Here is a 13,513-nt window from a genome sequence, read left to right on the forward strand (position 1 = left end):
TCTGTTTTTTTGCTGGGAATGAAGATGTACACGTTTGAGAAGCTAGCATAGTATTTTTCTAAATATTTTAAATGACTGCTCTTCACCCATTCCAGATGGATTCTTTATTGTTTGCCAATGGGTTGCAGATGCCCACCCCTTTAACCAAGTTGGTTAACTGTTTATGAAATGTACATTGGCTGATTAAAAGCTTAAATTTTGGAAGAAATTTCTCCTGGGATATCCCACATATGTCTTTGCAGTAATTACGAAATTAGTCAATTGTCACCTCTATAAACAAACTTCGTTTTGAAAACAGCAGGCGAAAGCAGACTGCAGATACAGTCATAACTGACCAAAAGTATGTACAAAACTATTTAAAATTGGAGGAAGGGTGATATATGCTGGAGAATACAATCTAAAAGTGATTGATTTTACCTACGAATAAGATAGTTACGTTAAACGTGTTAAAATGTGGAAACTAACGGGGCGAGCGCGCCAAGTAAAACTACAGAATGCCCTTTGAGTTTCTCTGCGGGGTCTTCGGGAGGCAGAAAACCAGTTGTTCAGTTTCTAACATTATAAGGAAAAGTGGCACCGAGAAGGAAGGGGGTGGACGTTGTGTTTGTGTGTGAGTTTTGAACTGAGTCACCTTGGCTCTGCCTCTGTAACAGGGAAACCTCGAGCAAACCTGTGCCTTTAAGACTCAGTTGCTATCCAAACACAAGTAAACAGAGTGGACCATTAGCGGGCGCCGGGCGCGGAGGCGGAGCCTGGGCGCTGGGGGCCCAGCGCGGCTGCGGGACGCCCGCCCGAAGGGGAGGCGGGGCCGCTACTAAAGCCCGGGTCTCCGGGCCGCGAGCAGCCTGGGGAGGGACGCGGGCGTGGACGGAGCTCGGCGTGCTCGCTGCTGGAGGGTGATGGCCCTGCGAGGCTGCAGACTCAGACCTTACCCCGAGTCCGCGGCGAGAGGCTCGCGGAGGCGCGAGGTTCCGGGCGAGCGCTGAGCGCGGGCTCCAACCGCCCTGGGTCTTTACACATTCTACGACCACTGACTCGGACGAAGGCGAGGATCCGCTCTCGTTTTGGCTGCTCGTCGTCCTCCAGATCATGTCCGCGGCTCCCGGGACTCCGCGCGGAAAAAGAAGTTTGTCCGGCGTGGACCCAATGACCTTTCCAAGCTGTGCGCCTCACTGCCTGGACCAGGTCTGAGTGACGCTGCCCAGGCGGACGTTTCTGGGGGAGGTGAGTGTCCACTCTGGGAAGGGGCTGCAGCCACGCTAAGGAAGGCAGGCTGCAGGGGGTGCAGGGGGGCGCTCGGATTCTCGGTCCGGCGTGCCACAAGTTCAGAAATTGAGAAAAGAAATCATACGGACGCACTCCCGGGGCATTGTATTTTTCACTTTATCGGATCCCAGGCAAGCCACTCCCAGCTAACACGCAACGACACACGCTTTCACGTACTGTTTTTAGTTTTGTTTTGCGACATTTAATCTAAGCACTCAGCAAAGCTTCTTCTAAAAGCTGATCTACTTACGTTGAGATAAACCCCCACAATATTATGTTCTTTCTCACTCTGCCATAGTATTCCTGGTCCACCCGTCCGGGGGCAGCCGCGGCAGAGCGGACGGGCCGCGACACACAGTGCCTGCCGAGCCAGCGCGTTTCAAGAGGAAAGTAATAGTTCAGCCCTAGATAATTCTTCAACCTTGTGCCGGCCTTTTTGATTTTCCTCCCATCCTCTAGTCCTGGAGGAGGGGGCAAAAGGCAAATCCCCCTGGGGTTTAAACACTCGGATTCTCGAGAAGTAGCAACAGAGCAAGGAGTTGTGTTTGTATGGTGAGGAGGGAGAAAAAGGTGTTTGTGGAGGGTGCGCTGGCTCTGTCTCCCTACCTGTTAGCAAGGAACAAAAGAGGGCTGGAGTTTCCCGGAGCGAAACGGCGCAGACAGCTACTTTCTTTGCTAAACAAACTGCAGTCCTGAGCAGAACAAGAAAATTACTCATGCAGGGGGAGCGAGGGAGCAGAGAGAAACAGAACCCAGATTATGCGGAAGGCATCTTAATTTAATTAACTCCTTGGGAAGGCAGAGGCGCAGCGAAGGGGCAGGAACTTCGCGGCCCTTTCTCTCTGTTCACCTGATCCAATCTGGCCATTTTAATTTTATTATTACTTTAAAAAAAATGATCTCCTTAGATCTACTTGGAGTATAGCTCTCTGATTAATGTAAAATTTTATTGTGGCTTGGGCTGAAATTCAGCGAGCCTACGGATCCATCAGTCATTTTTCTCAGACACCAACCCACAGGTGTTAGCAGATGACCCCTGACTGCATACGATTTTTAGATAATAAAGTGTAATAACACATTACCAAAGAGCGAGCCTCCTTATCAAATTACCAATTTTTTTCTCCAGTGTTTTGAAAGCTTCACTGAACTGAAATTAGTACGTACACCTCTCACTTGTTGACAGCCAGTGAACTAAATTTTACAAAACTTCTGTACATGTCTGGAAATTCCTGTGAAGAAGGCTGATGAAAGAAAACTAGTCTCAGTTCCACGGAAATATTTATGTCTTTTCGTTGGTTTAAGTTTCTCTCCTTGCAAAATTAAAAGTAACCAATGGTCTGAAACGGGATGGTGTAGAAGTGACAGCAGATGATGGCTGTTATTGCCTGAAACTGAGTGTGAGAACTACATGCTCAGCTCTAGACAAAACGAAAGTACTTTAGATCTCTGCATTGACTTAAAATATCTTTTGACATATAGTTCCAGCTACTCAGCAGGAGAGTGGAAATCTAAACTCCCTAATTCTTTATGGCAAAAATGTTTAGTGGATCTTTAGGGTTGCTCTGTTTGTGAAGGATTGCTCTTCTTCTATGAAGAAACTATTTGTCCTGCAAATTAAAACGAATACACACCATGAAATAGCACTTTTGTGCCACCATGAAGCTGAATTATAAAAGAGGCATTAATTTTGGGTTATAAACCATTTGGTGAAAAGGGAAGGAAGATGGCACTCAAGTTTCTGCTGACAGAATTAACGTATAACCTTTATGGCAGAGTTCGCTTTGTGCACTTGGAATCAAAATCACAGGCCATGATATTCCTTCAGTCGATAACACACCCCACACACATGCACGTACATACACAGAGAACGTGGTGGGAATTGCACTTTGCCTTCTGTATTTATTTCTAAGAAATCCAGTCTGGGAAAACACCCAAATAATAATTTCGGTTTCCTATGTGGGGAGGCCAGTTTTTAATACTAGGGGAAAAATAATATTTTGAATCTCTAGAAAATCCTCCTATGCAAAAAGAAGGAAATAAAGGTATAACTTATGACTTTTAATGGAAGAGGAAACAAATAGATTACCAGAGATGTTTGTAGAATTTTTTTTTCTACCTCTCTAGGAGAGGGCTTGAGGGTTGCCACTGAACAAAAATGAATTGTGATATGTGGTGGGAAAGTTTATTAGTAATGGAGGTTTACAGTTTCGGTTGAACGGTCTGACTGAGACCCTCTGACTGTTACACACCTCTCATTAACTCCCGGCCTCAACTCCCAGACCGCATACCACTGGGCAGAAGCGGTTCATTAATAAATCCCTGTCTCCAAGCCGTTCCAAACAGGAGAGGAGGGAGGGAAGGTGTGGGCCTCGCGGAGGCGGCCAGATTCTGCCTGGCCAGAGCGCTGTGTCATTAGTGCAGCCCTCTAAGCCTGCCCCCAGATAGAGCCACAGGCAAGACTTCACAACACGCTAGAGAAGAGCATTTCAGGCGCAGAAAGGGCTGATGGCAAGGAAGTCTGGACAAACTCTCCCATCTTCCTGCTGGGTTCAAAAGCCAGGCATAAAGGTTGATGGCTCAGATAGGCCTGCCTGCCCCTCTCTAGGGAAAGTGCTTAACTGTGAGTCCCAGCCTCTGGGGAGCCACCTTCAGAGGCAAGGCCCAGGCCGCAGAGCTGGCAGAACTCTCTGCCAAAAAGGGGCTGGTAGTGGGAGAAGGTTGGCCTACCCTGAAAGCAGATGAGGTGCCCCGGGAAACTGGGTCTGAAAGCAGACCTCCGTGTTGGCACTGGGGGTTCAGGGACAGGCATGTGCATGCGCCCTGCTCAGGCCCAGGCCGCAGACCCGGGCCGGCTTCCCGGTGGCAGGAGCAACGTCGCACTCAACTCCAGGCCGACAAGCAAGCTTCCTCCAGGCAGGCAGAGGCGCACCGTACCCGATCTGCTGTGGCTCCCCTGCTGTGCCTTCCTTTTTTTTCCTCCCCGGGGAACACTCTTGCCTCTCCTCTCTTCTCTTTTGCTGGGGCCTGGCCGGTGTAGGAGTCTCTCCTGGTGCCAGGTCGAGAAGCGCTCGGGCCTCCCGAGAGCTTGGCGCTCCGTCCTGGATCGGGGACTTTCTCCACCCCCGCAACACCCCACTGAGCCTGAACCATCTGGAAGGGATCTAGGTGGGGGGTGGGAGGAGACGGCCCCTGGGAAGGTGGAAGGGGTGATTCTAGGCCTCACCGGTCCCCGAGGTGTCACTTTTCTTTCCTGTGGCCCGTCACCGCTGATAAATGGGACAGAGGCAGAGGAAGGAAAAAGAAAACCTCTGAGGTCAGCGCCGGGCAAGGCGGGCCCCTCCAAGGGCCCCGCAGCCCCAGGAGCGCAAAGCGCCCCCGGCTGCGTTCCACCACCCCAGGCGCGGTCCGGGTGAACGGCGGTCGCGGGGCGGGTCAGCGGGCTCGGGGCGCAGCGCTAGGAGCCGCCCGGCTAAGCCAGGCCCTCACGCCCAGGTCAGACCCACAGCCCAACGTTCCCCGGGGAGCTTGGAGGCACAGCGGCAACAGAGGCTCAGCCCGGGCCTGTGGGCGCTGGCACAGAGGGGTGTCACGGATGACCAAGCTTCACCCGATCGGGTAGGGGTGGGTGGGCTGGACTGGGTGCCGCCTCTGCTGGAGCCCCTGCTCACCTTTCTTTCTCCCCGGCCCGGGTCTTCGGCTCCTCGAATCAGTGCGTGCCTGGCATCCGATTTTCCCACGGGCGACCCGCTCGCCGCCGGGGACCACTTTTGCCCCGCCTGACACCCCGGCCCCGGGGGCTGAGCTCGACCTTGGTGTCGACTCGCCCGCGGGGCAGGCTCTCCGAGGTTCCCTCACCACTCCGTTTGGGGGCCTCCGAGTGGGTGGGGAGGAGGACTTAGAAGGAAGGTGTTGTAACCCAAGCGGCGCCAAGGGACAGACCGAGCAGGCTTGGATAATAGTCACGACTTTCTCTCTCTCCCCCGGCCATTTTTAGGGTTTTCTCTGCGTGCCGTTGTCCTCCTGGGTTTTCGCCGGAGCCCCACGCCCACCCGCCTCTGAGTCCTGGAAAAAAAGGGTGGCTACCTCCGCCCCCCAGCACCCCGGAAAATGGGGAGCAAGGCCCTGCCAGCGCCCATCCCGCTCCACCCATCGCTGCAGCTCACCAATTACTCCTTCCTGCAGGCCGTGAACACCTTCCCCGCCGCGGTGGACCACCTGCAGGGCCTGTACGGTCTCAGCGCCGTGCAGACCATGCACATGAACCACTGGACACTGGGGTACCCCAACGTGCACGAGATCACCCGCTCCACCATCACCGAGATGGCGGCGGCGCAGGGCCTCGTGGACGCGCGCTTCCCCTTCCCGGCTCTGCCCTTTACCACCCACCTCTTCCACCCCAAGCAGGGAGCCATTGCCCACGTCCTCCCAGCCCTGCACAAGGACCGGCCCCGTTTTGACTTTGCCAACTTGGCCGTGGCCGCTACGCAAGAGGATCCCCCTAAGATAGGAGACCTGACCAAGCTGAGCCCGGGGCTAGGTAGCCCCATCTCGGGCCTCAGTAAATTGACTCCGGACAGAAAGCCCTCCCGAGGGAGGTTGCCCTCCAAAACGAAAAAAGAGTTTATCTGCAAGTTTTGCGGCAGACACTTTACCAAATCCTACAACTTGCTCATCCACGAGAGGACCCACACAGATGAGAGGCCGTACACGTGTGACATCTGCCACAAGGCTTTCCGGAGGCAAGACCATTTGCGGGATCACAGGTAAGGTGGGGAAAGAGGTTGGCCTGGGGAGGGAAGGACAGTTTATCCAGAATACTGAATCCTGATAGACATTGCAAGCGTCACTAAAATCCCCTTTGAACTAGAATATATCCCCCAAAGTCCTCCCCAGCCAGCCACAACCAACCCTCCAAATTTACCTTTGTCCTCAGCGGGCCCCTGCTGCCTGTTCTTGTTTGGGATGCAGGAGGGCCACCCCATCCTTAGGTAGTTAAAATCTGCTGGGTTGGCCTTGGTCCTGGGATCGGTTTTCCAGTTTCCACCTGGTCGACCTTAGCGGGTGGGGCAGGTAGAGCCAAGAAACCTCGAAGACCTTTCTCTGGTGGGTGCAGGTCCTGCCTGCGATAGGACCATTTCTGGAAATCTCCTCGGCCACCTCCACTGGGTTCCCTCCCTTCCCTGACTCGCCCCCAGGTGCGCCCGAGAGCCTGCCACAGTGACCTTTCTTTAAACTTATTTGAGGGGGTCTTGAGATCACTGAATTTAGAAACAGCTCTTCACACTCCCTCCACATCTTCAACTATGCATTAATCAAAGGCAATTGAAGAAATACTATAATGTAAGTGTTTTCATCCAGTAAAAACTTCCCAGGAGTGGGGGTGAGAGTATCTTTTCCCTGGACTCTACTTGCTGTTGTTACCCCAAGGTAGGACTGCTGTACCGATCCTCCGCGGCTTTTAAGGGGTTCGCTAAAATTAGTCACCCTAAACTTGGCCTTGCCTTATATCCTGATGTGACGAGTTTAAATCCCAGAGAAAACCGTAGAGGCCAAGAAGAGCTCGTTCGGCACGATTTCGAGCTCCAAAACACGCCAGAGAGGGCGATCAAGTGTAGATAAAGCCGGCGTCCGGTGAATGTTTTGAAGAGTCTGTTAGTTGAGGTTAACCATAAACAGAATTACACGGGGGGGTGGGGGGGATGTAAAAACATAAATAATGGAAATCCTGTTTCTTTTCTTTTTTTCCCTCATGACTTCGTTTAAAGTAATTGCCAAAAGAAACTCCTTACCGTGATGTTAAAGCCATTTCAATGAAACCTTATATTGATTTTCAGGTATATCCATTCCAAAGAAAAACCCTTCAAATGTCAGGAGTGTGGGAAAGGATTTTGTCAGTCTAGAACTCTGGCTGTTCACAAAACTTTACATATGCAGGTAAGTTTGTTTTCTTGTTTAAAAACAGTGACTGGTTCTGTTTTATCAGTTTTGCTCTAGAAAAGGTGTTCAATGGCAGGGTCTTTCTCATAAAAGGCTCTATTTAGATCAGTTCTCTAGGTGGAGAAAGCAGCACCCAGTTTTTCTATACATGAAATTAATTTTATTTAACAGAAAACATTTATGTGTTTTTCTTAAAGAACAAGCCACTCTCACTATTCTAAAATCCTAATTTTAGAAGTATTATTTTTTTCACCTGATGTGCCCTGCATTTAAAGCTTTCGTGTTTGGGAGGAAATAAAGGTAATTTTGATAATGGAGGCATGGTGAAATCCCATACGTTCTCTCTCCCAGGGGCCTCATAATTTGTAGTTTTCAGAACATTGAGGAATAGTTTAATTTTCCACCAAAGAGGAGCCTTATTACCCGAGAGAATGTCGTTCCTTAAGAGAGGATTAGAGTTTTTCCTTCCCCCTTTTCCTGCCTATGACATGGTGATGAAATATAAAGAGCTGGAAATCACAAAGCCCACCGCCAGTGGCCACCAGCGGTTATCAGTGTAATCCGGTCCCTGTGTGTGCCTGTGCCTGTGTTTTTGTGATTGGAGGATTAGGAGCACAGATGTGTTCCTGCAAGTCTCCTCTTTGTTGTCGTGCGCGTGTTCTGTTAACCTTGTGATACCGATAAGACAGAAACTATTGAGAAGGGTGCCGTGGTGGTGTGAAGGATTAATCCTTTGCTTGCTTCACATCTGAACAGGAATCTCCACACAAATGCCCCACATGTGGAAGAACCTTTAATCAGAGAAGTAATCTGAAAACTCACCTTCTCACCCATACAGACATCAAGCCCTACAGCTGCGAGCAGTGCGGCAAAGTGTTCAGGCGAAACTGTGATCTGCGGAGGCACAGCCTGACTCACACCCCGCGGCAGGACTTCTAGAGAAGCCCCGGATCTGTCCCGGGCCACCGCCGCCGCCCCCCTCCCCAGACACCTCTCCACGCCTCCCACCCGGGGGGGGGCACCCCCAACCCTTCACTGACCCCCAGCTCTTCCCCGGCTGCAGCCACACCCGCAGCTCCAGGGGATTAACTCTTCTTCCCAAGGACTGAGAACTGTAGAAAGCCACACAAGTACATCCTTTCACAAAGAGCATATGCTAGTTTCTTGTAGATATTCACAGCTCATTTTAGAGCTCTGTACATAATGTCGTGGGTCTCTGTTTCGTTGTTTTGTTTTGTCTGTTTTTGTATCTTGTTGGATGCACCTAGGTATGGAAAATGGAAACCAAATTTATCTTTAAAGACTGTATTTTCAAAAATAAAATGTTTTCTTGTTTGTTTCAACACTCCTGCAAAAGTGCCTTGCTATTTGACTTCTGTTTTTCCTCTGGATTCTGGAAGAGTGGCATGTCTCTGAAATATTAAATATTGAAGGGCATTCTTTATCCCGAGGTTTCAAAAGTAAGACTTCTCACAGTTCTCTTACTGAAACTTCATCTCTTCCCTTTTCATACTGTGGCATTTTGGAATTGGTCAACTGTGCTGTCTTTCTGCTTTTTGAAGATATTAAAATTGATACCCATGAGGTTTTTCCTCCCCTTTTGTTTATTTTAATTCCTTGTGTATTATTCCTTCAGATAAAAGCAATATGATAATCATTATTAATAACAAGGCGACTCCAATGGCTGACCCATTTGAAAACACAAGGTGGGAAGAAGCATAAGGAAAAAGAAGAGAAGGGAGCTTCTCACCACTTCACTTTTAGAAGTCCTTGACCTATTGTCATAGTTTATGATGGGCAACTTCTCTTGCCATTAGACTTTGAACACAATGATTTAGCTCTATAGACAGAGACTTTACCCCACCTTTGGGGGAAAAGTCTAAAATCCTGCTACAGAAGAATGCAGGCAGGTACAACCTTCAGAAGATGGGGGACAAGAACAGAAAGGAGAGACTACTCAGCTATGTTTGCACAAAATATTTTTTCCCAAGGGTGGAGACCTTTTTTTCTCGAAGGTTCGTATTTCTCTGCAAAGCAAACTGAGGTCACTAGCAAGGTTTCCATCACTGGTTGGCCTTTTGTCCCTGGGAAAATGCCGGAAGTACAGGTTATTCTGAGTATAGAGCTCATGGCAAATATGTAATCACCTTCTGAGGCATTTCAGTTCTTTCCCAAATGATTCTGGTGGAATATGACACTAATATAATGACAACCCCGTGTAGGATTTGAGTGGAAGGCTTTGGATGCAGACAAACAGTTGTACTATTGCAGAGTCCAGAAGGGAAATAATTTCACTTCAAGAAGGAATATTGGAGGAACTTGTGGCCCAGTGGCCCTGCTCTTGCAAACTTTAATACTGAGCAACAGGGTGAACTAGTTATCCTCAGATTTGTTTTTCATTTGTGTATTTGCGTGGGCATGGCATGTTTCATCATCATGGAGATACCAGACAAAATGCCCTATGTTTGTACCTTAGAATCCTCCAAAAGAGTAGGTAGCGATTTGAGGACTAGACTCAAAATTTCTCACCTGTGCCTTACTCAAAACAACTTACGAGGCGGTTTCAAAAACTGTTCCTGACTCAGGGCTTATTCTGTTTGCGGGGTGCTGGCTGGAAGTCACTTCTCCTTCTCATGAGAGATCAATTCTCTGCAACAAAATGTCCACCCACTAAGTCTGTGTGTCTAATGCTCACACAAATGCATTTCCCAACATGGGATGGGCCCAAAGGCTTCACTGGGGAGGGGGGGCAGGGATGGAATGTGGGGATGCATGTGTGTGTGTGGCATTTAGAGGAATGAAACTGTTTGTTTTCTTTTGTTTGTACAGAATTAACTCAGTGACCTCCCTACCCCTACTCCCTCAAGATCCTGCCCACCTTGGCACAGAAGATTTGAATACTTTAGGGCAGGGTTACACATTGACTGTCCCTAGAGCTCCCCTAATCCAGCAGGCTTTTTCCATGTAGTCAGCCTCACTGCCCCACCCACTCCAACCGACTACCAGCGACACAATTCCGTAGCACAGGGTTCAGTCGAATTATCAAAGATTGACCCTTGCTCGATATCAAGCTCAGGCATACCCTTGAAGTCCCTGTCACAGGGAAATACAGATAGGTGTAACCAGAATACTCTTCCTCCCCATTTATTTTTTATTGAAAAAAATGGAAATCAGAAGTGAATGAGGAAAAACAGAGAAGGTGGAGAAAGCAGTTTCCCTTCCCATATACACGCTATCAAAAGTTCAGGTAAATTTATATATAATTTATTTATGCAGTTATTTCTTTAACAAATGTTTATTATGTGCTTTTCATGTGCCAAGCCCTGTGCTAGTTTCCAATGATTTTCATGATCAGTTTCTGCCTTTCTGCATTTAGTGGCACATTTTTGGAATCTTGACTACTTAGATAATTAAAAAACCTATAATAGGGCTTAAATTAATGGACCTCTTCAATCTGGACTCTTAAACCCAGCGTCCATCTAGATTCAGAAAGGATACAGTCTCAGAGTAGACTCCACATTCTTCATGATGACAGGTAAACTTTTGAATAGTGGGTTCCTCTCCACATTCTGAGTTTTGTTTTCTTCTTCTTTACACATCCAAGTATGCAGGAAATGATTCTTACATGAGACGAACTTATGAGACATCATGGGGGAAATGATATCTTGTAGCTTATGAAATTGATTTGCTGTTTTTTTGGGGGGGGTTTGGTTTAGAAAAGAGTCATTATCTGAGATTTAGATTAGCCCATGTTTTCCTTACACCCTCTACCATAGTCAACTCATGAATCAATACTCCTGGCCAGAGACCAGGAGTGGGAAATAGCGCAAGTCATAACCACAGTGCTGAAGAACTTCATGAACAACATTTAAGTATTTAGTTGTGACTTTAGTCTCATTTTGTAATCTATGTGTGGGATTTAAAAAATAAGTTTCGTAAATGAATTACACTGTAATCAATTGTTAATATAAAATTCTGAATGTGTGTTAGGTGTACTTATTGATGCTAATATTGAAAGGTAGGTCCTTGGGCTTCCCTGGTGGCGCAGTGGTTGAGAGTCCGCCTGCCGATGCAGGGGACACGGGTTCGTGCCCCGGTCCGGGAAGATCCCACATGCCGCGGAGCGGCTGGGCCCGTGAACCATGGCTGCTGAGCCTGCACGCCCGGAGCCTGTGCTCCACAACGGGAGAGGCCACAACAGTGAGAGGCCCGCGTACCGCAAAAAGAAAAAAAAAAAAAAAAAAAAGAAAAGACATGTAGGTCCTTGTACTACTAGTGCTTGATAAATGTACTGATTAAAATTATTATTTTGACAGGCATATCCTCTCTTACATGAGGAAGCTTTCCAAAATTTGACTCTAAGACAACTAAATATTTAAAAAGTAAACATATTTAAAATCTCAAATTATAAATGGGCCCAACCATTACTAGTGATGAAACCAGAGGCAGTTACTGGAGCTTTCTTCTACTGCTCATTTGTCAGATATTAGCATAGACATTTGAACTTCTTCACTTAAATCATGTTCAGTCAAGGACCCTTGCCCCAGTTTTGATTCTGGAAGGCCCCTGGGAAACATTAGTTCTTGAATATTGTCGATGTGATAGACTAGGTGCATTTAGATTAAACACAGTGTAGAATCCACAGCAAATTTTAACATGAGAAGTGAATTACCATGGCATAACGGACAGCCTTTCTTGTTACCAAAGTAATTTTATTATAATAAAGAGAAAAAGTTGATGAAACCATGTAACGCTGCAAACAGGAATAGCTTTTGTATTTCAGAGGGTTATTTATGTTCACCCTTAATAGCGTGTTACGTTGAGACTGTATTTCCCAATTTTTCCTTCTGAAATGTAACTTGCCACTGATAACCACCTCTGCTGACAGCAATGAGCAATAAAGGGAGTGGAGATTCAGAATGATTCAGCTTTGATGACCTGAGATATTTCAAGTTCATTCCTGTTTCTTTTCTTTATAGCTTGCTTTCTTCCCCCAACACAAATTACATTACTATCTAGGCTATGTAACTTTTTTATTTCTTGAAACTATCCAAGGCAAAAGCAATAGTGAAAACCTGTAAGTAACACAAGTAGCCTACAAGAGGAAAATTGTGTAGGAAGTTATAATGCTATATCTGTTAGGATGCTTTCTGTTGCAAGAAACAGAAAATCTGACTTAAAGGGGCTTAAACAATAGGGGATTTATTTTCTGACCCAACAAGAGGTCTCAGGTAGGGTCCAGGGATGTGTGATTGATTGGAGTGACAAGATCATCCCGAGCCCAATTCTTCCTACTTCCCTCTTCTTCCATCTTCATTGTGTAGCTGGCTCCCTTCATGGCCACAAGATGGATGCAATAGTTCCAACCACCAGCTCTAGTGTTTCCTTCTCACACACATCCCATAGGCAGAAAAGGGGGTTACCTCTTTCTTGTTAACCACTTTTTAAAAACTAAGAATCTCTCCCATAAATCCAGTCTGTAGACCTGCCCTCATATCTTATTGGCCAGAATTAGGTCGCCTCCTCCTTCCTTAGCCAATCACTAACAAGGGAAATAGAATTACACCGCGATTGACTTAGACTACATAAAATTCACTTTCTGTGCACCAAATGGTGCCAGCATTCCCTGAAGTTCTTGACTGCCTGAAAGACCTGAGCTCTGTCAGCAAGGAAGAAAGGAGAACTGACTATTGTGAATATTAAGCAGATGTTAAAAATGAAGTTTCCATTAATAACCGTATGTTGGAAGAGGCTTATGTTATAAAAGCAGGATATTTAATGGTATATACAGGTATCCCCTGCTTTTTGAAAGTTCGCTTCACTTCACTTTCACAAAAGACCGACATTAGTACCTGTTCTTGCTAACTGGAAAGAAATCCGAAGAGGATTTTCACTTTTCCGAAAAAAAGGAGAAAATAGCATTCAGCATTTGTTTTGCAGGAGCTGTTATAAAGGCAGTGCCACACCCTGAGCAGGGAGAGTGGCACCACCAAGGTCCTTCTCCGGGAACTAGACTCAGCATCTCAGCATCGAGCGGCCATAGCTTTGAACTCTGTCTCCGAGCATATGTGCTTTATCTCAATTTACTTTGTGCATACATTAGCAAGATGTGTGCTAAGGTAATTGTTTCTTTGCTTTACACCATTTCTTAGGAAAGGTTTCTCAGAAGCCTCTACTTCTGGATAGTGGAGTAGACTATATAACCAAACAAAACCTTCAAGAGACTAAGCAGAAACAAAGACTAGCAGAAGATATACCAAAATGTTAACAGGAGCTATTCACAAGTAACAAATTAAGGGTACATTCTTCT

At 47.1% G+C, this 13,513-nt stretch overlaps 1 protein-coding gene across 2 annotated transcripts; it reads left to right on the forward strand.

Annotated features, from left to right (window-relative positions):
• Positions 1 to 843: 843 nt before the first annotated feature.
• Positions 844 to 8,546, forward strand: OSR2 (odd-skipped related transciption factor 2). Of its 2 annotated transcripts, XM_065895229.1 has the most exons (4): positions 844 to 1,224; positions 5,261 to 6,029; positions 7,101 to 7,200; positions 7,960 to 8,546. In XM_065895229.1, the coding sequence occupies exons 2-4, from the start codon at positions 5,374 to 5,376 to the stop codon at positions 8,140 to 8,142; spliced, it is 939 nt and encodes a 312-aa protein (XP_065751301.1). In that variant the 5' UTR covers positions 844 to 1,224; positions 5,261 to 5,373; the 3' UTR covers positions 8,143 to 8,546. The 2 variants fall into 2 exon arrangements, with proteins under 2 accessions (XP_065751301.1, XP_065751302.1); XM_065895230.1 differs by lacking the exon at positions 844 to 1,224 and having other exon boundaries at positions 5,374 to 6,029; positions 8,042 to 8,116.
• Positions 8,547 to 13,513: the final 4,967 nt, after the last annotated feature.

The sequence above is a fragment of the Phocoena phocoena genome, chromosome 17 (genome assembly GCF_963924675.1).
Source record: "Phocoena phocoena chromosome 17, mPhoPho1.1, whole genome shotgun sequence".
Taxonomy (NCBI): domain Eukaryota; kingdom Metazoa; phylum Chordata; class Mammalia; order Artiodactyla; family Phocoenidae; genus Phocoena; species Phocoena phocoena.

What these genes read in the sequence shown, in the direction of transcription:
- OSR2 (XM_065895229.1), top strand. Translation starts at nt 5,374, where the DNA reads ATGGGGAGCAAGGCCCTGCCAGCGCCCATCCCGCTCCACCCATCGCTG. An exon ending in GACCATTTGCGGGATCACAG is followed by an intron (nt 6,030 to 7,100) that starts GTAAGGTGGGGA and finishes ATTGATTTTCAG; the next exon opens with GTATATCCATTCCAAAGAAA. An exon ending in ACAAAACTTTACATATGCAG is followed by an intron (nt 7,201 to 7,959) that starts GTAAGTTTGTTT and finishes ACATCTGAACAG; the next exon opens with GAATCTCCACACAAATGCCC.